At 49.8% G+C, this 24,999-nt stretch overlaps 3 protein-coding genes across 12 annotated transcripts in view; 2 read left to right on the forward strand and 1 right to left on the reverse strand.

Annotated features, from left to right (window-relative positions):
• LOC120883708 (olfactory receptor 11H7-like) overlaps nt 1-6,252 on the forward strand; it is a 63,071-nt gene extending 56,819 nt beyond the window's left edge. For 2 of the 4 annotated variants that reach the window (XR_013424368.1, XR_013424364.1), the window contains exon 5: nt 324-6,252. The gene's annotated coding sequence lies outside the window, so the exon portion shown is untranslated. Of the gene's footprint in view, nt 1-166 lie in introns of all 4 variants that reach the window. The other 2 variants (XR_005725896.2, XR_013424367.1) reach the window with 2 other exon arrangements.
• LOC101960963 (sp110 nuclear body protein) lies at nt 2,728-23,042 on the reverse strand. Of its 7 annotated transcripts, none has more exons than XM_078018170.1 (11): nt 22,938-23,042; nt 20,204-20,346; nt 18,840-19,008; nt 16,397-16,645; nt 15,985-16,068; nt 13,836-13,913; nt 12,197-12,265; nt 11,270-11,419; nt 5,633-5,731; nt 5,010-5,177; nt 3,905-4,284 (listed from the first exon to the last, which is right to left on the reverse strand). In XM_078018170.1, the coding sequence occupies exons 2-10, from the start codon at nt 20,327-20,329 to the stop codon at nt 5,023-5,025; spliced, it is 1,179 nt and encodes a 392-aa protein (XP_077874296.1). In that variant the 5' UTR covers nt 20,330-20,346; nt 22,938-23,042; the 3' UTR covers nt 3,905-4,284; nt 5,010-5,022. The 7 variants fall into 7 exon arrangements, with proteins under 7 accessions (XP_077874298.1, XP_077874300.1, XP_077874296.1 ...); XM_013359105.4 differs by having other exon boundaries at nt 4,987-5,177; XM_078018172.1 differs by lacking the exons at nt 3,905-4,284; nt 5,010-5,177 and adding an exon at nt 2,728-3,712.
• The window catches only part of Sp140 (SP140 nuclear body protein), a 76,303-nt gene continuing 74,346 nt past the window's right edge, over nt 23,043-24,999 (forward strand). Inside the window, exon 1 of the mRNA XM_078018169.1 lies at nt 23,043-24,965. The gene's annotated coding sequence lies outside the window, so the exon portion shown is untranslated. The remainder of the gene's footprint in view (nt 24,966-24,999) is intronic.

Below are 24,999 nucleotides of genomic sequence, written 5' to 3' on the forward strand. Positions count from 1 at the left end.
TGGCTTCCAGAACCCCCACTTGAGGGCAGAAAGACCAGGCTTTAATAGCCCCCCACCAGGGCTGTCCCTGTGCCAGTGTATCTTAGTTGTGATCTTTTCCAGTGGGTACCATGCTCCCAAAGGAGTCCTGTGCTGGAGGACTTCACTGGTAGTGTTCCTTTTCCAGATGGCTCCAGAGATGCAAGATGCAGAGGTGCACTTGAGAGCAGGGAGAGGTGGACAAGACCATGGCTACTTGGATTCCATCGCTTTGCCTGTCACACCAGTGATGTGAATGTTAAAACCAACAGTGTCTATGCTTTTTCTTTTCTTTTCTTTTTTAGGCACAATGACAGAAGGGAGAGCTGGGACTCCTGCAGCTCACACACCCAATTTTGGGAGGAGAGGAATTACATGGGATGGAGGGGGAGGAGTCCAGGACTCACGGGGCTCACCGGCTACAGACTCCCATAACCACCCTGGACATGAGCTTGCTCTGCAGGGCCTGAACTTGGAGCACATCTGAGAAACAGAGTCAGCTCAGATGCTGGTGGCCAATGAGGTCTGCCCCTCCCACAGCTCAGCTGCACTTGGTCAGCAGACAGTGACTTTCTGGCTCCTAAGTGCATTTTCCAAGGTGGGATTTCTGATATCAGCTGGAGGGGTACATTTTGCATATAACTCCTCCAGATACACCCAATAAGAAAGTGTTCTCAGCCTTGGCCCTCTCCTGCAGGGAGCCATTTTACAGTCATTTAAAGACTCCTGCGTCTTGGGAGGAGGCAGTCCTGAGCTGAGGTGGGCTCTCCCAGGTGCTGGCTTGCAGTAGGGAGGGCAGGAGTGGAAGGCAGCTGGAGCAGGAGGAGAGAGGCCCCCCACCCGGGGGAAGGGCTGCAGCCAGGCCCTTGGGAGGGACAGTTGGCATTGTCTGCAGGGAGTCACCAACACTGGATTCATAAAGAGTTTTAAGGTGTAGAAGTTGGGTGCCAGCAAGGGTGAGGCCTGAGCAGGGAGACCCAGAGGGAGGACCTGAGCCCGTAGCTCGGGGGAGCTAAGCAGAATAAGAAAGCTAGCAAGGGAGGAAAAGCCTGGAAACCCGGAGTGGCAGCAACCAAAGGAAGCCAACGGGAGAGAAGGTCCCAGGGACGGGCTCTCGGTTGTCATGGCAACTGAACTGCTAGTGACTGAAACTCCCAACCCAGAAGGAATAAATGGCTCTTTAGTTCCCCCACCCACCCTGTCACCAGGTATAGAGCAGCCCAGGGCCAGAAGTCGATGACCGATAGCTAGATAGACCTGGATCAGCTGACCAAGGCCGGAATAGAAGGCAGGGTCACAGATGAATATTTGTTAGTCAGCTCTTTGTCCAAAATACCTGCTAACAATAACTTAAAGGAGGAAAGATGCATTTTGGCCGGCAGTCTTTTGCCTAAAAGCCCCATCTCTGAACCTTGCTGTTTGGGGGGTCATGATTTCAACCCAAGCATTTCAGGAAGAATCTGGATGCAAACCACTACAGGACACAGGATCTTTTAACCCCCGGCAGGCTGGCGCACTGGTGAAACGCACTTGGATTACACTAGGAAGGCCAATCTTGGCTGTGCCTCTCAGGGACTTGGAATCTGAACCCAACCTGATGGAATCTTCTCCAGGATGTGCATTCACCCGCTGAGCCCCCTGAGGCAGCCTTCAGAGGGGCAGTCTTTGTGGTCAGATTTGCCATCTTCCCATATAATGAAGGGAATTCTGTTATATTGCATGCTTTTCTGAGTCAGTGCTCCAATTGCCCCTGCTCTTTCCTGGATCTGTGCCATGGTCACACTATTGGGGACACACTGGGAGTTAGGACCCAAGGGGACTTCCATACACTTTCTGCTTGTTGGTCTGTGACCTCAGCTACCCCGTGGAAACTCCAACCCACTCCTCCCATGCCTTACTGGGAGGCCAGGAGCAGCTGCGGCAGATTCTGCCTCGCTATGGGGTGGGGGTGAGGGTCCGAGGTCATCATCTCCATCCACATTCTTTTAAATAAAGGAAGGGAAGTCAGAGGCACACGTGGGGACAACTTAGTTAATTCCACTACTTTCCTACTATTGTCTTGAGAAAAATGTTGAGCAAAGTTTATGTCCCTTGAGTCTTGGTGAATAGACAGCAAGTAGCATTATTAAAATGCTAAAGCTTCTTTAGGTTTAAAATGTTGACCATCAAATTACAATTGCATTAAGTTATGTTTAAGTCTCATTAAACATAATGAGGGGGAATGACCCCCGCAAATGATGATCAGGAAGGACTGAGAAAAGATAGCACGTGGAGAATACATGTTCTTAAAAGTGAGCCTAGGGAAAAAAAAACTGCATCAGTAAGGTTTAATGAAGCAGAATAAAAGGAACTACATGTGTACTGAAAGGGCTTAGGGTACCCAAGCAAGACAAATGAAAAGAACATTACATGAAAACCTAGTCTGGCAAAAAGAACGAATATAGAACTAACTATAGGGACATTCAGGGAAACCTCATTAGCATCCATATACTAACAAAGGAATAGGATTGTGGGTAAGGAGTGCTGGACCGTGTGGCCAGGGACAGGCCTGCCTTGGTCCACCCTTGGATAGAACTAAGCTCATTCTCCTGATCCAGTGTGGCTGCCAGTAGGCGGGTCTGAGAGGCCAGTCAAGCGTGCCCTGGCTATCATGTGTAATGCACGGCATTATAAGAGTTAGAAGGTACACTAATAATACAGCTATTAATGTTCTAGATTTTTAAGATCTTTATTTTTTTTTGTGGTTACAGAAACAATAGAGTCATCACAAAATTTTCAACTGTACCAACACAGAAAGCAAATGTATAACACAGAAAGCAAATGTCCCTGTAATCCTACCCTAGAATAACTAATTGATTCTTTCAGATACATTTTTGGCCACAGGCCTAGATAGTCCCATAAACCAGACTCATTATTACCAGCATAATCTTAACTCAAAACTTGTTGGTGGCTTCCCATTCTCTGTTGCTACAATGCAATGCCCCAGACAGAGCAATCTATAAAGAATAAAGGTTTTTTCAGTTCATGGGCATTGAAAATTCAAGATAAGATCAGGGGCCTAATCTGGTAAGTTCAAAGGCCATTCAACATTGACATGGCAAGACAGAGGGTCCTAGCTCAGGTCTCTCCCCTTCTTCTTATACAGCCACAGTCCCACTGGGCGAGGACCCCACCTTTATGGCCCCAGTTAACCTTAATTACCTCCTAGAGGTCATACTTCTACACATCGTGATTGGATCAAGTGTTCACCTCTTACACCTCACAATGGAAACTGGATTTCAACATGAGTTTTCTTGGGGACATTCAAACCACAGCAATACCTAGGAACCCACATATATTTTTTTTTTAAAATTCATTCTGAAGATAGATCGGTTTATTTTATGATATTGATGGGGTTTGTGCTCTTCCATAACTTTTTGCTATTACGCTGAGCATCCCTGATTCCCACGGTACTTCCAATCAGCATGGAAAAGATGGTTCATACCACAGATATCACTGCAGGATCAGTGCCTTAAACTCCGAATGAATCCAGCCAAGGGTCAGGCCAGTCTCCCAGGCGAGACAGGAGAGATGGAAAGTTCACACCTAATATGAAGCTCACGAGTGGGACCTGAGTCTGGAGGACGTGGATGAGCTAGTAGAGAAGGTACGAGGAGGAGAGGGTGGTACAGCCATCGCAGGCCTGCCATGCTGCCTGGAGGGGTTTTGCAAAGAAAAGCACAGCTCAGATTCCGACTCCACCCCACTGCTACAGATAACCAGCACCTACCACTGAGCCATACTTGGTGTTCAGTGAAGGACGGTCGCCCATGAGCCAGATCTTTTTCTAAAACACACGGACATCACCAGCTTTTGTCCTCCCAATTTTCATTTTTTTAAAATATACTTTTGTTGTTGTTGTTGTTGTTGTAGTTGGAACAATACCTTTATTTTATTTATTTATTTTTATGTGGCGATGAGGTTCGAACCCAGGGCCTTACACATGCTAGGCGAGCGCTCTACTGCTGAGCCACCACCCCGCCCCCAATTTTCATTTTGAAGAGTCATTTACTTCCCCACCCAAATCAACTATGAAAGCAGTGGCAGTGTGCTGGCAGCAGGGTGCTAGGGCAGTTGTCCTGAAGTCACCCTGCCCAAGTGAGGGGCGGCTTCGAGCTGGGACACTCAGGGGCTCAGAGTTATTAACAAGGCGACCAGAAATGTGGTAGGAACACCTGCCAATACTCCTCTCTTGAGGTCTATTCCTGGAGGATAGAAAAGTCCTTCCTGCGAGAGAGAAGGGCTCAATGAATGAGGTTACTGTGGAAGCTAATACTGAGCTTCCTTTTCCTAGGAATCTCTGCGCCTGGACGTCACACTAGATCTCAAACCCAAGGCAGCCAAAGCTCCCTCCCACAATCACTTCTTGTGGGCTGTACTTAGTGATAAAGTCATTTCCCCCTGTTACTTAAATCCAAGTTCCTCTCTCTCAGCTCTTCCTTTCCATTTCCGTTCTTCCTCTCTAGATAAAATCCTTATGATTTCATCTAATAATAATTCTTTTGAGTATTGTGCTGGGTCCTGGGGTCACAAAGACTGGCACCTCTGCAGTTGTTGTGAGCACAGGAACCGTATGCCCTGGAGGTGCAGAGGAGAGATTAGCCACTGAGCCATAGGGTGGCCCAGTGACGGTGGCCTGGAAACACTTCCCGGAGGGTCCAGGTGAGCTGGGCTTTCAGGAGGTGTTTACTGGGCAGAGGACACAGGGAGGCTGTTCAGCATCCGCCTTCGGCTACCCTCTTTCCAATCCATCCAAACTGCCAGACTAAGCTTCTTTGAGCTCCTACCTGTCCCCTGCATTTAAACCCTCACGCTACTTTGCTGGCCTTGAAGGTCTTCCTCATCAGCACCCATCCTAACTTTGTCACTGTAGCTTTTTTCTGTGAGCCCTGAGCTCTTTCTGCTGAATCCTGATGAAATTCTACTCACCCTCCCAAGGTTAAACCCGTCACCTGCCGTCTCTGGTCACTGCAATACTTCCAGCAGCTGACTTAGGGTCTTTCCTTTGCAGCGCACACTCCACTTCCAGTTTTTTGCTTTTCTCCCTTTTCCTTTAATGGCAAATTCTTGGGGTGTGAACCACGCTCCCTCTTCATTCTGAATGCACTTCTCGGAGGAGCCTGGGAAGAAGAGGCAGCCCATTCTGAGATCCACCTTGACCCTCTGAGAATTCGTCCCAGCCTCTGAGCTCCCAATGGTAGTGCTTCACCTTCCTGGGTCCAGAGGGACTCCTGTGAGCTGGGGCAGGAGCAGGGGAGTCTGGGTTCCCCTTCTCTAAGCTTGAAGGGAGCACTGAGCCTGCGTGCATGTGGAGGGAGTGTGACAGGATTTGCATTGTATGTGACACCTACGTACAGCAGGTTGTAGGTCCTCGGACGACTTCCATGCAGGGTGGAGAGGCCTGATTAACAGAGTGTGATGCGGAAAGCTTTGGAAATTCCTTCACAGGAAGCCTGTCTGTCTCTGCAGCCTGGCCAGCAGGGTCCATGTCCTGAACTGGACATGGTTTGCCCAGGCACTTCTCTTCCCTTCTATCACCGTGGGATCCACAGAACAGAATTACCAAGGAACTCACCTCGCTTCATTTTCTCCTTATATAAAATCCCTTTTGCTGTACCACAGGTCACAGGAAGTTCAGGAGACAGAAAGTCCATGAGGTCATCTTTAGGTTTTTCTGAAAGGAGAAGAGAACGTTTCTGGGTTAGTCTTCCTTCACATTTCCTCTTGAATGCTCCCCGTCCCTGGGATTCCAATAATAATAACAAACAATAATGTAAATGGTATTGGGGAAGCTTCTCTGGTTCAGCCACAGGATGTCCTCCGCTCTGAGTGTCAGACTAGTAAGGTGAACAGTAAATAAACCACCACTACCGCCGCCCCACACTAGTCAGAGCATTTTATAAGAACTTACAGGGCATCCTTTGAATGTGTCTAACTTGCAAGCTAATTGGCCATCGCCCAATGTTCTTTAGCATTCGACAGAATCCTGCTTATCTCTGTGCTGATGGAAGTTCCCATCTAGAATTTTTCTTTGTGATCATGCAGCTGAAGAAAAAGTCTTTGCTCATAAGTTTACTCCTAATTCAAACGAGGATTTGGCTAAGTGAGACGGTGTCCGTTTTCAGTGTTTGCTCTCATTTTTAATTCCATGGCTTCCTGTTTTCTTCTTTTATGAATAAAAAAAACCTCTAGAGAGCTGTGGATTAATTTGCAAATTGCACATGGGGATTTGTCAGCTCAGAACCCCCAAGGAGGGATCTTGGATTTGGATTCAAGAGAAGCAGTTGCAAAAGCGTTTGAAATAAATGTCAGCAATTCCTGCTCCCTAGCCCTCTGACCTCACTGTGGGGTAATTCTCTGCAGGAGCCGTGTCCGGGGGACAGGGGAAAGGGCTACTCATGCCTTGCCCATGCCTCAGGTTGAGTTATGGAGGAGGCTCCACCTGAAATGAGTCAAAGAGAACAAGTGGCCCAACCCCGTGCTGTTTCACACACTCACTGGAAGAGCCAGAAGAAAACATGAGTAATCGAGGCATTGTGGGAAAAGGAAAGAACAGCATCTTAGTGAAGAATCTGATAGTTACTGGAAAGAGGAGAGACAGGGGGTGGGGAGGGAGGGAGACTGAGAGCAGAGGGCCCCTGAGGAGTGACAGCATGGTCTGCCCAGCCCAAGTGCCCATCCTTGGAGGAGCAGGGTGGCTGCAGGGCTGGGCGTGGGCGTGAGGAAACCTTGCGGGGAGAAGGACTTGGTTTCAACAGTCAGCCACACTCTTCCCGGAAGCAGCGGACTCCCTCATGTGTCTCCAGGCTCCCCTGAAATATGGTGCAGCAGTCACCATATTCAGGCCTGGCCTGGGAGCCAGTCCTGGTGGGCTTGTGATTCTCCTCTGCAGCTCCCAGAAGGGGTTCCTAAGGGTGCTCACTGTTATAGAGTTTGAGTGGGAGATTTTCCGCTTCCAGTTCCCATCTTGGGTGAAAGGCAGAGCTACAAGTGGCCTGGAGTGCAGTCATAAGCCCTGGGGGAAATCAGCACAGCCCTGGGGACCCTCTATAGTTCCCCATCTTCACAGAAATGCCTTCTCCAACTCCCAGAGCTCTAAGGACACAGATGGCCCAGACACAGATGCTCACAGGGGATGAGTGTGGGCAGCGAGTCAACCTGCAGAGCCCTGGTTCAGCTCTCCCTCCCTCGGTGCCTGCTGCAGGAAGCCCCCCAGGGAGTTGGGCCTTTAGGCCTGAGGACTTCAAAGGCACCCACCTACCCGCAAGGGCAGCCTCTGGTCAGTTCCCAGGAGTGCTTTTTGGGTCAGCTTCATGTGCCCAGCTCAGCAAACAGGCCCAGGGAGGGGGGGGGCTCCAACAACACCTGCCCCTTCTCTAAGGGGAACTTGGATCACCATTAGCAAGTGTGAGCACACAGCTGGGAGCCTGGGGGAAGCAATTCAAGAGCAAAGGAGGGTGGAAACAAAGAAGAGCAGGTAGGAAATGAACAGAAAGCCCAGAGAGGCCGGGCAGCAGGATGGAAAAACCCTAATTGGCAAGCCGAAGACTAATTCCTGGAAATCTCAGAGAAAAACCCGAGGTGAAAATTATGCATGGAAAGATGAGAGGCCTGGGAAGGACGGGAGCTGTGTGACCAGGCGTGAGGGGGCTGGGAGGAGCGGGAGATGGGCGACTGGAAAAGTACTGGTCAAGGGGATAGACGGGCAGCCCACACTGTCCTCACACAACGGGTGAGAGAGGAGGCGACCACTGTCCTCAGATCTGGGGAGAGCTCCTGGTGGCCCACAGTGTAGGAGGTAGCCTGGGAATGGCACTCAGAGGTGCCCGATTCCCTGTCATGGCCAACAACAGGCACACCGTTAAATTAGAAGATACCAGGTGACGAGGCTAAGTGAAGACTGCTTCACTTAGTGACCTCCTGTGACTTACACAATGAATTACAGCTGGGGCGAGAGCCAGGCAGAAGAGAAACAGGTCTCCGAGGGGCGTGGCGGGAACCCACCCCGCCAGCTGGGACAGGGCAGTTGGGATCTTTGAGGGAGGAAGTGAGGGTGCAGGGCAGAGAGGGGGAGAGGGTGAGCGGGATTTGTCTTGGGGGTGAGTACAAGGGACATGAGAGGGGTCCTGGGGGAGGCAGGAGGTGAAGCGCTTGGTGCCCAACCCGCCAACATTGTGAGAAATCTGGTGTGGTCCTTAGGAAAGGAAAATTACAGCCCTACGGAAAAACAGCAAGTTCAAAGTGTTCACAGATAGGAACCAAGTGTACAGCTGAGGAGGAGGAGACGCAGAGGCAGAGGGACAACTATTAGCATATATCTGCTTCTTCCAATGTTTCATTAAAAAACAAAACAAAACTAGGAGGCATTTGGGTTTGCTTATTTAGTTTTCTTATGTAAAGAACAGAGGACTTCGGATTAGAACCAATCAGGTTGATTTTAGCTCATGCATGTCTTTTACCCTTTAATTGAATCTGCAAAATGGGCTTAACACTCGTTTATTGTAAGGATTAGATGACAAAAGGTAGAACAAAGTGCTTTGTCAGTTGTAAAGTGACACGTTTACTTGTATTATCAGGGCCTATACACAAGGTGTCATGGGTGGTGCACTGAGCAAGGATTCCACCTTTGAGGGGGGAACCTTTAAGTCACATAAGAAACACAATCCTTGTGTATGCTTCGTACATCAGTCTTCCAGCAGAGGGCAGCAAAGGGCTTGGTTTCAGGACTCCACCCTGACAGGTGTATGGGGAGGGGGCGGTTTCCAGTTTACACAGGTGCACTGTAATTGGCCCTGGTATTGGTTGGTGTTCACACTTGATGAAGAAGAATGAATAATATTTCTATTTGTTAATTATTTAAGTATAAACTGTGAGGCACAGAGGAACAGGACATGAAGCAACAAGCAAGACTGCTCCACTCAGCGCCACCTCCTGTGACTTTCACAAGGTCCCCAGGAGGCAGGCAGCTAATTAATTACAGCTGGGACGAGAGCCAGGCAGAAGAGATACAGGGCTCTGGGGGCGTGGCGGGAACCCACCCCGCCAGCTGGGACGGGGCAGATGGGATCTTTAAGGGAGGATGTGAGGGTAGGGCACAGAGAGGGAGGAGGGTGAGCGGGATTTGTCTTGGGGGTGAGTACGGGGACATGAGAGGGGTCCTGGGGCAGGCAGGAGGTGAAGCGTTTGGTGTCCAACCCGCCAACATTGTGAGAAATCTGGTATGGTCCCTTGGAAAGGAAAATTACAGCCCTACGGAAAACGGCAAGCTCAAAGTGGTCACAGATAGAAAGTGTGAGAGAAGCCATTTTCATAATTCATACATATGTGTATATATTTTGTATAGACTTACAGATCCTATGTAGAAAGGGCTCCCGTCCCCCATGTTTTTGGTACTGGGGATTGAACCTAGGGATGCTTCACCACTGAAATACATCCTCAGTCCTTTTCATTTTGAAGCAGGATCTCCCTAAATTGCCAAGAGTTTCACTAAGTTGCCGAGGCTGGCCTCAAACTTGCAATCCTCCCGCCTCAGTCTCCCGAGCTGCTGCGATTACAACTGAGTGTCACTGCCACTGTGCCTGGTTCTAGAAAGGGCTTTTAAAGGAAGAAGGACATGGCATAAAGCAGCGGCTTCCAATCTGGGCCGATTTTGGCTCCCCACCCCCACCCTTTTCATGAGGAAATCAGGCAACATTTAGACTCTTTTTGTTTGTCAGGACAAGGATCAGGTGCTTCCGGTGTCCAGCAGGTAGGGGCAGGGACATTGCTGGGCATTCCTTGATGCACAGGGCTGCCTTATTATGGACAGTTATCTGGCCCCATATGTCAGGGGCTGCCAAGGTTGAGAGACTGTCATTGGCCACACTGCTAAAGATAAACCGACTGGCCTGTGTACATTAATAATAAAAACATCTCCACCACCAAAAGTTTCTCTAGTAAAAGACGAAAAGCAAGACAAATTATAACATGTGCTACAATGGACTAATTTCTTTAACTGATTAAAGCTTGAAATGAATAGTCCTATTAAAAAAAAATAGTAACTGTAAACAGATGATGCTCAAAAGAAAAAACTCTGACGAATTTATTTTTTTTAAAAAAATAGGTCAATTAGTGAAGACGGGCTGGATAATGGCACAGTAATTCCTAAATCTCAATAAATTATTATAGAAATCAGAAAATGACAGCGTGGGGGCCAAACTGGCCTCCCACCAGTAAGTTTTCATTGGAAGCTGGCCACACCCATCTGCCTACACATCTCTGGCTGTTTACACCCCACCAAGGCAGAGCTGAGTGTGTGTGATGGAGACGGCTTGGTCATTTGGCCCTATGGGGGAAAAAGTTTGCCACCTGCTGTTTTTCAGCAGCAAAGCTTTCCTTCTCTCCTGCGCTCCCTGATCATCACAGATGAGAGGGAGCTCAGCCCTGCGTCACGGACGCTCCAGGCTCCTGGCCACAGAGCAACCTCTGTCCAAAGATGGCTGACCTCCGGTGGAGAGAAAGGGGCAGGCAGCTCTCCAAGTGGAAGTGACCCTCTCACTTTGGTCTGCATATCACTGGCCAAGTCAGGGCAGGACATCTGGAGTTCACAGGCTGGGTGTCTCACCTCTAGAGGCTGCTGGGGCTGGGGAAGACTGTGGACCCCAGTATCTATGGCACATTTAGCCACTGGCACAGCAGGAGGAAACTCAGGAACAGCCAGTGGGTTATTGTTCTGAGCTTTCATGTTTGGAAAACAGAAAAGTATTATTATTTGTAAAGGTGCAGGGTCAAGGGTATCTCCATGAGGTCAACGGAAGTGTGAACAATTTGGGTCCTAGGATGATCAACATGTGTTAATTTAGAATATGAAGACTTGTTGGCTAAGTGATTTCGCTTCTAGAAGTGAACCATTAGGAAATCATCCTGTGAACGTAGCCATCCCGAGGCGGGTGGCCCTCCAACAGTGGTGAGTGGGAATCAGAAAGGAGTTTCTCACACTGGGTGGGGTACTGGTGACCCCACCAGTCAAAACGAGATCAGTGGGCTACGGGTCGGCTGCAAAGCCGAGGCGAGAGGCACCAGACGACACACGTAGACACACGTACCGGTCCCGACAACCACTCACGCCAACATCCTTGCCGTCCTTTCCTTGTGGTCCTCTCCCCTGACCTGCCCTCCCCCTCCTTCCCTCCCTGCACCTGCTCCAGGACAGCCATTCCTTCCCCAGACTTACGGTCCTGTCTGGATGCCCGGGCACGTGTGATCCTAGCCTTCTGGGCCCTTGTCACCACCCTGGGGCTGCAGGTTGAGTGATCCTTCCTCCGAGTCTCCTGATCCAGCTTTGGGAGCTTCTTTTCATCTCTGTGCCCAGGTGAGGCAGCCTCTGGACCAAGAGGTGATTTGTGATTGGGGTCCACAGAGAGCTGCCCCTTCCCCTCCCTAGTGACCTGCCTTCCTGCCCTTCTCCTGCTGCCCCGGGTTCCTAGGTTAAGTCTCAAAGTGCCAGGAAAACTGGAAATTCACAGGTGCCGAGAGATGACGTCCAGAACGTGGAGACATCTGTAGGCTATAAACGTCAAAGACGGCAGCTTCTCTGTCCTCTGGAAATACCACCAGGTCAGGGTGGGGACCAGGATCCTGTCCATCTTATCTCAAAGTAGCAAAGTTTTTGTTTTTGGTACCAGGGATTGAACCCGGGGTTATCTACCACGAGCCACATCCCCAGCCCTTTTTTATTTTGAGATAGGATCCAGGGCCTTCAACTTGCAATCCTCCTACCTCAGCCTCCTGAGTCTCTGGGATCACAGGTGTACGCCACCATGCCTGGCTTTTTAATTTTCTAATTCTCCCTTTAGTCGGTAAAAGGATGGTGGTCCCCATCATCATGTACATAAACTAAAACCCACCCCCTTCCATTCTTTGACTGGGGGATGTGATCTGTCACCTGCACTGAAAGCCTCTTGCTCATCTCCAGTCCACTTTGTACACAGCAGCGAACTCGCTCTTGTGAACTTTAAAATCAGGTCAGGTCCCTTGACTGCTGAGAGCTCTTCAATGACCCCCCCCCCCCCCGACTGCTTTTGGAATACGATTCAACCCCCTTTCCCAACTACAGGCCTGAAGAGCTCCCCGCGGGTCCCGCCTCCTCTCATTCTGTTACCTCTCGGGCAGCTTTTTTTCTGACGTCTCTTTTTTGGAGTTGACCAGATATTTCTTCTTATTTTTCTTCCTAAAAAAGAAAAGATAAAGAATCTTTTATGGTTACACATAAGATCTGCCGGCCTTACAGGTCAGCGAGACTCAGTGTTTACTTCTGGTCTGGACACCACAGTGGCCAGGGCGTCATTGGTGGCCTTAGGGGATACTGCTTAATGGAGAAGTGGGGTTAGAAGAGGCTCTCAAGAGAGGAAAGAAAGAGAGAAGAGAAAGGAAACGGAGACGAGAGGCGGAGGCCAGACATTTCTAGAAATGAAGGGGAAGCTGTGGAGGCAGCTGAAGCTCCTCTGCTGAGCCACGCTAGGCCCGAGCACTGCCGCAGAGGGCCCTGGTGTGAGAGAGATCTGAACACCCACAGAGCAAGGGACGGGATACTGGGAGGAGGGGAGGACTGCAGGGCAGAGGGTGGCCGTCAGGGGGTCTCCTCTGCTACTGTAACGGGGAGTGTCACGTGAGAAGCTGCAAAAGACAGCGCAGGGCTTGAAAGGACAGTGGCAAGAAGAGGACCTGCCGGCAGAGTGAGGTCATTTACACAGGAAGACGCAGCAGGGGCACTTGGCCAGGCCTGTGACTGTCCAGCAGCGCCCTCTCTCAGATGCTGTGTGCAGAAGCAGATAAGAAAGTTCTTTGGAGACTGGCCGGGGAAAAGACAGAGAGGCAGGGCAGGTTAGGAAGACGGCAACAGGCTATGAGGTGGTGGACCTCGGACTCCAAGCCGGTGAGGGGGTGAGGAAAGGCCAGTGGACAGGTCATTCAAAAGCACTGAAGGACAGCTGCAGAGGGGACACATTGTGAGGAAGAAAACAGAGGGACGTTGTTAAATTTATTATTATTCTAGTACTGGGCTGAGAAGGAGAGATCGGAAGTTGAAGGACAGTTGTAGAAAACTTGAAGAACAGGTATCAGAAGAGGAATGTTTAATTACTGGGAAATCAGGCTGTCTGGGTGATGGTAAGGCCTGTGGATTGCTCTGGGCACAGGCAGCCAAGAATTTGTGGAGGAAAAAGTCACTGGAAATGAGCAGATGACGGGCTGAGAGGCCAGAGTACTGGATGGCCCCTCTGCTGTCCTCATGGGTCCTGCAGGCATCCAGGACTAAGGTGGGACCTGAGGTGACAGAAACACAGCCTCAGGCCAACTAAGGAGGGACGGGAAGCCAACAGATGAGAGGGCTGGAGAGAAGGGTGTTTTAATTGAATGGTTGAGCCTCAAAGGAGAGGATGGGGAGCAAGAGACTGATGGGGTCGAGGGTGTCGAGGTGTGGACCACAGGTGTGGGTGACGGATGGCAGAGAATGGCTGGCTGTTCAGGAGAAGCAACCTTCATGTGACTAACATGCTAAGAAACTGTGGATACAGGCCTCGGAGGGCTTCGGAACAGGCAATTCTGACAGTTGCTTATTTCCACGTGTCTAAATGCCTTCTGGTTTGTCACAGTTTCTAGAAAGGCCTTTGAGGAAGGTGGAGTCTCGGCCATCAGGACCAGGGACACGTAGTGGTTGCTTTTGACAAGATGTGATCAGAACCACAGAGAGCAACTCCAAATTCACTCTCTTGACATCTAGAGAGAAAGGAAATCCTTACCTTTCTTCTTTGGAGGTGTGCTAGGTGCCTCGTGGGGCTCCTCTGGGTCATTTGACTCTGGAGAATTCTCTGTCACCACTGACAAAAGACACAAAATTCCTCTCAGAGCTCAGAAGAGGCGGAAGAGAAAGTGCCCAGGGGAGTCGAAGGGAGAGAGCGCATGCCCTGCAGGCCTCGGAACCTGCAGGCCGGAGGGTTCTTCCTTGACTGTGCCAACTCGGACCCACTTACAGACGATCCTTCTCTGGGAGGAAGCGAAGGACAAGGCTCAGCAGCCCTTGCTCAGGGAACTCAGCTGAGAGTGAAGGGAATGGGTGAACTTGAATTCTGAAGGCCGCAGGAACATATTATTGCTGAGGTGTCAGCATATGGATATTCACTCACTGCTCTACCTGTGACCATGTCACCTTGAGAAACAGTGGAGGAGGCTGAGGGCTCAGGGCACAGTTGTAGAGGAGGACTGTTGGAAAAGGTAGGGGCGGGCAGTACTGCTAGCACCTACTCACAGCAAATATGAACCGCGTTCTGCTGGTTTTGCTGAGGACTTGAAATAGAATAAATAAAGGTCCATCCCACGTAGGGACGCCACTTTCTTCTTTGCTACACAATCCTAGGAGATCTGTCTCCAATTCTGCCTACATAGCAGCCGGTGACTGTGTGGATAAGCAACTGTTGAACTTTTGAGACAATTTACTACTTTTCACATTGCTTTAGTAATATCTGCTTTCAAAAATCCAAATGATACAAAAATGACTAGGGTTGAGGGTGGGAGTTCCCCACAGTCAGCGTGAGTGAGGGCAAGGCGGGTCCATCTGCATTGCCCTTCCACTCACCATTCAGGCTACCCGTGTTTTTCTGCTTGCTCTGCATCTCGGCAGGGCAGTTTTGAGCATTCCCTAATAAGAGTGGCTCTGCCTGTTCTTGTGGCCTTCTCCCCTGCGGTTCCCACTACAATCCCTTGTGGCAGAGGAATGCTCTCCCTTTGCAGATGCCATGTAGTACTTGGAGTCCAAGTTTAGCAGGTATACTGGGGCTTCTGACCTCCATGACTGGTGCCTACCTCTTCCAGACCTGCCTCCAGGCCCTCCCCTGTGACTCTGCCTCCATTCAGGAGCTCCGGTCTCCTGCCTGTCCTAAGCACTGGGTGAGCAGCTGGAATGGGGCCAAGATGGCGGCTCAGAGAATGGACAGCCCCATTCCAAGAAGATGCAAATGGCTTTCCCTCTTGGTACACACAAAAAGGTCCAAATGAGAAGAACCTGGAATAGCACCTGAGGGGGTATGGTCTTCCTTATCTTTTGTTTGAGGGTCTGGTTGTCACTGGAGGACACTGACCAGAGGGAAATAAAAAATTCTAGATTCCAGGACCAGAAAGTGGGGACCAGAGTGAGGAGGTGGAAAGTAATTGATTCCAGCTAGTAAAAATAATGGGTGACCAAGCACCAATGCCCAGGCAAGGGTGGGACAGAGTGAGGAAGTGAACAATTATTCACTCTCAATCAGATGCTTATTAGTGTAATAACAGTATTTTTTCTTTTGAAAATCTTGGAGATGGAATCACCCATTGTTGTGAGCTTCCTGATTATTATGTCAACTTTATCAGGATAGTGCACAGGAAACAGATTTGGATCAAATAGGACCCCTTATTATACTGGTACCAGAGAGCTCAGAACCCACAATATCATTTTTGACAATAACATAATTAATAATAGTACTAGACCACGGTAATATTTAATGTAGCCAATTCCATTATAAAAATGGCTTGGGGAAAACAAGTGACAAAAGTTGAGAAGCTAACTTGGGTCCAACTTATTTTATGATATTTTCTAATAATAATTTCCATAGCATTGTTCTTATAATCCAATCCAAAGAAGAATGGATAAGGCTGACACACAAAGGCAGGTCCGCATACTCGGTGGGGTGAGGGGCCAGGTAAGCATTTCCCACGTGGGTGTTGTGCAAGGTGCGCGTCAATTCAGAAGAGATTTGATTGTTGTTTGGCTTTGCACTGACGTTGGTGAACCACCCGCCCCTTGTCATCCCCAGCTCTTTTGTCCAAGGTTCCTACCATGGCCTCTCAGTTGACAGGTGCCCGCTCTCCCTTCACAGCCCCCTGGAGCTAAGCCAAGTCAGCCCCGGTCAATGTTACCTTGCCCAGCGCCAGGGGGAGTGCTGGGCATCTCTTGGGAGTCTTCTTCCTCGGTTATTTCAGGTGTTAAGTCGTCACTGGCCGCTGAAGAAGGAATAAAAATCATAGGTTACAGGGACTAGGTGTCAGGGAGGACACTGAATGACCAAAATGCCCAGGATAGATGGAGCACCAAGGCCCAGGGGCTTTGGAAAGTTGGGATGTCCAGGAATGGGAAGCAGGTGTCCTGGGCTCCAGGGCCCATCGTGCCCCCTGGCGGAGCTTGGGATCCTTTTTGGAAAGGTCTGTGTGGGCAGAGGGGTGCATGGAAAGGACCAGATGGTCTATAAGGGCAGGACCCTGGGATCTAGCCCCACGGCATGCGTGGGCTAGGCTGGGGATACAAGGGTGCTGGGCAGGGTCTGCTTCTCACCTGGAGTGCTTCTTCCTTCCTGGATTAGGTCAGGGGGAGGCGTGGCAGGCTCAGAGGTGCTGGGCAGTTCATCCAGGGTCACGTGGATTTGCTGCAAGGCTGCTCTGGGCTCACTGATTCTGGGCGCACAGGACAGATGACTCAGTGAGGGAGGGTGAGGCGGGATCAGCGGCAGCAGCGTGTACCTTTCTGCTGGGGCTTTGAGTGGCAGGACTGTGGTTCTGCTCCTCTGTCCATAGGAAGCACCCACTGGGATTGATGAAGGAGAACACATCAGGACCCAAAGTATCTAAGGAATGGGATTTCTTTCTTTTTTCTTGGTGTTGAGGATTGAACCTGAGGCCTGGAGCATTTGGGGCAAGTGGTTCTACTGTGGAGCTTCAGGCCCAGCCCAGGATATTTCTTAATATACAATCTCCAAGAGGACGGGGACATGGAGTTATTCATTCCCTGCAAGGACTTAGAACGAATTTGTGGTCCTATCTGTCCATCTGTGCTCCTTTCTATTTATTGATGTGGGCATTACTTTTTATCATCACTGCATCTAACCCCTGATCTGCCCCCAAAATGGTTTCACATGTAAAGTTGAGTTTGACTTTGTACCCAGGGATTTAACTTTCTTTAATTTTGGTTTTGTAGAATTTAGTCAATGATATAAATGCCATAATTTTAACAGAAGTCTCTGTTTATTAATAAACATACTTCCCTAGAGCAAATTAAGATACAATGAAAATTCCTTAGCAAGGTGGATCAAAATATTTATATTCTGGTTTCTGCTCATTTCTGCAGATTCGGCACCTGACCACGTGGCCACACCACATTTTCCCTCCTGACCCCACCAGCCCAGGCCCTCGGCATCCCCCACGCTGTTCCTCTGAACAATCTTCTCCATTATTTATTTCAGAAGCCAAAGGATCTCAACCAGTGGACAGAAAAAGGAATCCATTTTCAAAAGGGACCCAGAACAAAATCAGAGAGGAGCAGATGCAGGAGGACGTGGATCCCAGCCCAGGCACGTGGCTCTCGGGCTCTCAGAGGGGCCAGGGGGAGGGCCCAGGCACAGCTGCACCTGCCTGGAGGACTCTCCCTTTGCCGCCCCCTTAGCTCAAGGCATCCTGTGTCTTTAGGGAGGATTCCCTTGCTGTGAAGTGTCAGGGAGCAGAGGAGTTGTCCACAGCAGGGACTCCACCGAAGGCGATGTCACCATCGAGTGTGACCTGGAGGTCCTTCCCTTGCCAGAACCACACACTTTGGCCAAAACATTTTCCTCCAGCGGACAGTGCTTTTACTACCTGGCCCTCTCGTTCTTGCTTCTTTTTTCGTCCCTGCTCCTTTTTCTTTCCCCTCTGTTTACCCAGTTGCTATGGTTTGGTTGTTAAAGGTCTCTCCAAAGCCCAGGTGTGGAGGATTTGGTCCCCAGCGCTGTGCTTAGGAGGTGGGGCCGAGTGGGAAGTCACTGGGGGTGTGACTCTGGTCTCTCCTCTTTTCCCTTTCTGGCCTGGAGGTGAGTGGCTTTGTCCTGCCTTGCCACAGTCCCAAAGCCACAGGGACTTGATCATGGGTTGGACCCTCCAAAACGGTGAGCAAAATCGACCTTTTCTCTTCATAACTTAATTCCCTCAGGTATTTTTTACTGTGATGGGGAGGTGCCCCCCACACAGCTCTCCCTCTCCCAGTGTACTTCATGCTCCAGTCTTCCTCAGACTCTTCGAGATCCTTCCCTCCCTCTCCAGGTACCTTCTTCCTCTCTCAGCCTTACAATATGCCTTCCTGCCGCCTTGTTCAAGTAGTGGTTATGATCTTGAGCCCTGTATCAGGAAACCCACGCTTCTGGCTCTGTTTCTAAGTGGACTCTGAGCTTTGTTTCCTTGTGTGTCAAGAGCAGCTAATAAGGACCTCACAGGGTTTTAAAGATTACACGAGGGGCTGGGGGCGTGGCTCAGCGGTAGAGCGCTGGCCTCGCACGTGCGAGACCCTGGGTTCGATCCTCGGCCACATACAGAAATAAACAAGTGAAATAAAGGTGTTGTGTCCAACTACAACTAAAAAATAAGTATTTAAAAAAAAGATTGCATGAGAGAGTCATGTAAAGTAGGTGGGATACCGCACTAACAAAGAGAGAGACTTCTTATTTTCCATCCCTATCCCTTTCTCTTTCCATCTGACTCTCCTTATCGTTCTGTTGGACCTGGTCTCTCTGGCTTTGCATTTCCATCACTTTAGCATTCCTTAGAGATTGTCCAGGATACTGGGCAATCCTCCAAATGCACAGGAAAGGTTAGGCAGAATGGTCCCTCTCCTCTAGAAATTCATCTTAGAGAGTTGGGGACAGAGGCAAGAAGGGCTGCCCTCCAGCCACGCCAAAGGGAAGCCGGGGTTGACATGGAAACGAACCTGAAATTTCAGCATAGCAACCCCTCAAGTGCAAGAAGTATCACATTACCACTTCTGAAGCTCCCGAAAATCTCCGTCAGATTAGGGTATTCACGCAGGTTAATTTGGCTGAACAATGTCAGCAGAAGTGAAAGGTTAAATGTCTTCTCCAGTTGGGTGAGAGTGTTGTACACCACTCTGGACACAGGGACCAAATTTGTACAGGCCTCCAGCGATTCCTTTAAAACATGGAGGGAAGGATGAGTATGGAGGATTCAGAACTGAACGGAGAGTCATTATACGTTTGTGGTTTTCTAAGTGACAGGAAAGCAAGTTTACTCTTTTAAGAAGACATGTGATATAAACTATAGACCCGATCCACTATGGTAAAGAGGTCGCAGCTCCACATGATCACTTCACATATGCTGGGGTGCCTAGTTGTAGGAATAATTTATGCAGCCTTCTTGAAAATGATTCAGTCTTCTTGTGAACCCCACTTTCAGGAACATTGGATGGAAGAGAGAGTTTTAAGGAAGGAAAGAGGAGCCAGAGGGTGCCACTGTGCAATTGATCCTTCAGGGTGCAGGGCGGGGCGAGTGGCGGAGGAGACCCCTCTGAGGAGTGCTGTCTGGCTGTGATCTGAGGGGGGGCTGGAGCCACCCAGGCCGAGCCGGGGACAAGACTGCTCCAGCACGGCTGGCACTTTCCTGGGCCTGGAGCCACTTCTGTCCACATGGCCCTATGTGGACAGCCCTGCCTTATATCAGCAGGGACTGTGAGCAATACCTGAGGATGCAGTGGGTCGATGGCACTCCCCCGACCTCGAGAGAGATGCCCACCTGGAGCCGTGGATGTGAATGAATGTGAACTTGTTTGGAAAGGGGGGCTTTGCAGAATGTAATTAGGCTAAAGATCTTGAGATGACATCATCCTAGATTAGGGTGGGCTCCAGATGCAAGTACCCTTAGAAGAAAGGAAAAGCGAGGAAACACAGAAGAGAGAAGGTGACGCAGAGATGGGAACAGATGGGAGGGATGCGTCCCCAAGGCAGGGAATACTGGGAAGTGCCAACAACCAGCCGTCAGAAGCTAAAACAGAGGCAGGCAGTAGGTTCTTTCAGAGGCTCTGGAAGGAACAACCTTATAGCACCTTCATTCTGGCCTTATGGCCCCCGGAACTGTGACAGAATGGATTTCTGTGGTTTCAAGCCACCTGGTCTGTGGTGATCCACCATGGGGGTGGTCCCCATGGCACTGTCAAAGGAAGGCAGCCCCCAGGACACCCTGTCTTCCAACCGCGCATCCTGCGATCAGGTACGACGTGTTTGCTGGGCCTCCCACACCCCAGAGGCCCTGGTGGTTGGTGGTGTGAGATCTGTTACAGGGTACACTCGGTGGGGGCTGGGCTGCCAAGGGGAGGGTCCACACCACTCACCTTGTACATTTTCTCAGTGATGAAGGACTTGTCTCGGAGGCCTTCAAAGAAGGGAAATGGCTTTTGTATGGCATAGGAAATCTCCAGTTTCCGGCATATGAAATGCTGAAGAAGAGCCTTTTCCATGGCTCACAGTGATCACCCTATGGAGAGAGGCAGAATGAGAAAACGGGGGAAAACCTCCCAGGCGTGCGGGGAGCTGCTCTCTGCATGAAAGAGGCACACAAGACAGACATCCAGGTCCCCAAGGCATCCCTTAGCAGTTCACAAGCAATGTCTGCTTAAGAGACTCAAAGACATAGGGAGGAGAAGGCAGGGCCCAGCAACAATAAAGGCTGAGAGGCTCTGGCTCGATGATGCCCAGATCCCCAAGGGGCCTCCCGTGAACTTGAGGTGGATCACCACAGACCAGGTGTTTCCTGCGCACCACTCTGTTCTAAGGGTTTCATACGCAGTAGCTTCTTGGATCTTCACAAACCCCTGCAAGCTGACTGCTCTGATTCCATCCACTTAGCTGTTGAGCACAATGACACAGAAACTCATGAACCTCGCCCTGGGTTGTGCAGCTTGGCAGGGGAAGAACTGAGAACAATCCCAGCTTGCTGGCTGCAGGCTTCTGAGTTGTAGGTCTGTACTCACAGCCACACGGAGCTGGGTTAAACTGGATGGCCTGGGCTCCAGCCTGAGCCGTCAACCAGCCAAGCTCAGGGAACAGGGACCACTTGGAAATGGGTAGATGGAAACCTGATAGTATTTACGAATTCTAATAAGCAGCTCCCAACGTTTTGACATAAGCAGATGAAAAAATAAATAAAACCATGAAGGATGTGAAAGACTGATCAGCAAGGGTGACCTCAGTGGTTTATTTCACCTGACCACTTGCGTCTTACAACAGACACACCTGCCTTGTGCCGTGCCTACGTGACAAGTACAAAACTGACTGTTTATGAATCATGGAAAATACAAATTGTAACAGGCAGAAAATCTGCAGATGACCTTGACAATAGGGAGGTACTAACAAAGACCCAGTCACCTGGAGATTTTTAAAAGACAAGGCAACATGGCACTACTTTCTCCAGCTTCATTTGTGACAGTGGCACATTCAATGCTTCTACTCCCATTGAAATTTGGCAAAAAAAAAAAAGACAAAAAAAGAATAATCCGGGGCTAGGGTTGTAGCTCAGTGGTCGAGCACTTGCCTTGCATGCATGAGGCACTGGGTTCCATCCTCAGCACCATATACAAATAAATAAATACATAAAACAAAAATATTAATAATAATAATAATAATCCACAACAGCAGTAGTAAAGGAGAACAGATGCGGGCTTCATGAAGAAATCCTAAAAGATAGAGAACGGTGTGCACAGGGAGGAGAGAGTGTAAGGGTGAGTGCAGAGTCAATGGGAGCCAGAGGGAGGCCACCCCCACACCAACCACGGGCTTCACTTAGGACCCTTCATCATACAACAGCATTCCAAATAGGACCTCACCAAACTCCTCCTTCCTCATCCTGAAAGATGAGAATGAGGCAGGTTAAGTAACCAGCCCAAGGCATCCAGGGGCAAAGCAGGGTTTATCTGACTCTTTATTTCCTGTTTGCTCACTATGAAAGATGCCACATCTCTGGGCTGGGGATGTGGCTCAAGCGGTAGCGCGCTCGCCTGGCATGCATGCAGCCCGGGTTCGATCCTCAGCACCACAAACAAACAAAGATGTTGTGTCCGCCAAAAACTGAAAAATAAACATTGAAATTCTCTCTCTCCTCTCTCTCTCTTAAAAAGAAAAAAGATGCCACATCTCATAGATGACTATGTTCAGATTTTTATTATGTAAAGGGACTTTGCAAATAAGCAAAATACAAACGTCTAAGTGGAAAAAAAAAATGAGCACGCAACTAAGAGAAGAATAAGCCACATGTGCAATGATCTGTGAAAAGCTTAACTTGCTAGTCATTAGAAAAATGCACAGAAAGACAATGTGACCGCACATCTGCCTGTCTTGGCCAAGACAGAAAACAACAGCAACAATCCCAGGCACTGGATGGAAATGGAAACAGGCTGAGATCCTCCAAGTGGCTCATTTAGCAACCAGCATCAAATGTCCTAAAATGTGTATTCCTTCAAATTTCCACCTCCAGAAATTTCTGGGGATTGAACTCAGGGGCACTTGACCACTGAGCCACATCTCCAGCCCTATTTTTTATTTTATTTAGAGACAGGGTCTCCCTGAGTTGCTTAGTGCCTCGCAGTTGCTGAGGCTGGCTTTGAACTCACGAGCCTCCTGTCTCAGCCTCCCAACCTCTGGGATTACAGGCTTGGAAATTTATTTCAAGGAAATAATGATGAACATGCTTAAAAAATCTCTATAGAAAGTTCACCACGTGCTAGAGAGGAAATTAAAAGGCCTCTCCTTATTTTCTCTTTCCACCAGTCTCTCTGCTGGTGGCCTGTGGAGCGGATACGCAGGCGGACGCAGGGTCGGGTTGGGGCGATGGCGATCTCGGCTGCACCCTCTGCCACAGGCTGGCCCTCGGGGACGGGAGCTGGGCCGTGGGTCAGCTTCGCGCCACGTCCACGTCTTACCAGTCCCCTGAGAAGCCCGCGTGCCGTCTCCGCCTCTGGAAAACACTCCTTTGCAAACACGAGCCTTAGATTTCAAACCCTTGAGCTCCACCCCGGGGTGGCCCGTCCACCGAGACTGAAGGGCCGCGCGGACAGACAGGCGGACACTTACCCGCGCGGGCCCCTTCCCGGTCGAGGGGCTGGGCCAGCGGGCGCCCGGGAAGCCTGGGAGGACGGCGGGGACCGATGCCAGGCGGAGGAACAGGAAGTGCCTGGGCTGGTGGCGCAGGAAAGGAAAGTGAAAGTGACGAGCGCATCAGGCAGGAAGCGGGGGCCGCGCCGCAGCCTCCCCCACCTCCGGCTCGGACGCCCCCAGGGGGTGGGGAGGAGCTGCTGTCTCCCGGCCCCAAGTGGGAGACCCGGGAGGAGGCCCAGGGGACCAGACCTGGGCCAGGGAACCGGGCATCCACCGCCTGTCCCCTTGGCTACGCACTTGCATTTCCCCGGAATGAATGGCTCCCCCTCGTTCTGCACTTTCTGGGGTGATGAAATGTTCTAAACTGAATGAATTCACTAGACACCGTCTAAACCACACCAACAGCTAAGGAACATGTGCCAGAGATGCCTAGAGTTTATCAGGATAAGACGATGATGTGAGAAAATTGCAAATAAAGGGACGTGAACACCAGCTGGGATCTCGCAGAGGCCGCCCACCTCTGCGCAGTTGGAGGTCCGCAGGCTGAGCCAAGCCAGGAGAGGACTCCACATCAGTGAGGCAAGGAGAGAGCACAAACACACTCGCTCTTCTGCACACCCCCTTTAAAAATTCTTAGTGTGCATGGGCATGGAGATCTGTGAGAAATTTAGCCATCTGCTTGACTCTATTTAAGTCATTAATTTTAAATGTAGTTGACCCAGAAGTCCCTCATTCCAGGACACCTATGAAGCCCTCAGGAAAAAAGATGGGAAATATGATTCTGGGGACTATGGAGACTTGAAACCGAGGAGACCTGCAGGAGAGAGAGCCTGCCATGCTTCCTGTGGAGGTGTGAGCACAATCTGCCGGCCAGGGAGGGACAGAGCAACTGGGCCAGTGCAGTCCGTCCTAGCAGTGGGGACAACGGTGGAAGCCACAGCAAGCCCAGGGTAACAGGAAAGGATGTCTAAGTGCTGCGGGTGCAGGGGGTCCGTGGCGATAGGTAGTGACTGTCTATGTCAGGGTCACACTGCATTTCCCAAGCCCCTCCACTTCACCTGGAAAACCTTTCATGGAGGGAGAGGTCAGCAGCAAGATCTTCCTCCAGACTCGCTTCAGAGATGCACCAGAGATGCAAAAGCACCGGTGAAGGAAAGTGGGGGGGGGGAAAGAATGTCAAAATGTCAGATCAGGCAAAGGTTATATGAGAAAGAGTGAATAAAGATAAAAGATGTTTATTCTAAGCAACACGTGCTCAAGAACACAGTAAGATGGGGAAAACCTTGCCTGTTAATTTCAATGCAAGTGACCTCTATAGTGAGAGCTTATTAAAATTATGTATATTTTTTATTCTGGGGGCGGGTTTCAGGGATTGAACTCAGGGTACTCCATCACTGAGCCACATCCCCAGCCCTAATTTGTATTTTATTTAGAGATACAGCCTCACTGTGTTGCTCAGTACTTTGCTTTTTGCTGAGGCTGGCTTTGAACTCGTGATCCTCCTGCCTCAGCCTCCTGAGCCCCTGGGATTACAGATGTGCTTCACTGTGCGTATAATTCTTCTTAGCTCAATTTTATGGGTATATAAAATGGATCCAACTTAAGCGAACATTGTGATGAATTTTAGCAAATATTGGCACCACCACAATGAAGATGCAGTCCATCTTCAACACACCAGCGTGCTCTCCTGTATCCTTTGCAGAAAATTCCCTCCTCAACTCCAGCAATGGGCAATGGTAGACCATCTGTGACTGCAGATTAGTTCCCCTTTTTTGTACTAAGTTTTACAAAGATGGAAGACTAGGGTGTGCACTTTCTGGTATGTGGCTTTTCTGGCTCATTCTAATACTTTTGAGACTCCTTCCTGCTCTCTAGCTGATGTGCTGGCCACCTCTCGCTCATCCTGTCTGGTTAGTATGATGTCACCAATGTGATCCATCAGTGGCACGTTCTATGGATGTCAGGTGTTCCAGACCTTTTTGAATCTATTATGACAAAAGACAGGTGAGCTAATTGAACCCCAAAACAAAGTCATAAT

Source organism: Ictidomys tridecemlineatus, chromosome 7, assembly GCF_052094955.1.
Source record: "Ictidomys tridecemlineatus isolate mIctTri1 chromosome 7, mIctTri1.hap1, whole genome shotgun sequence".
Taxonomy (NCBI): domain Eukaryota; kingdom Metazoa; phylum Chordata; class Mammalia; order Rodentia; family Sciuridae; genus Ictidomys; species Ictidomys tridecemlineatus.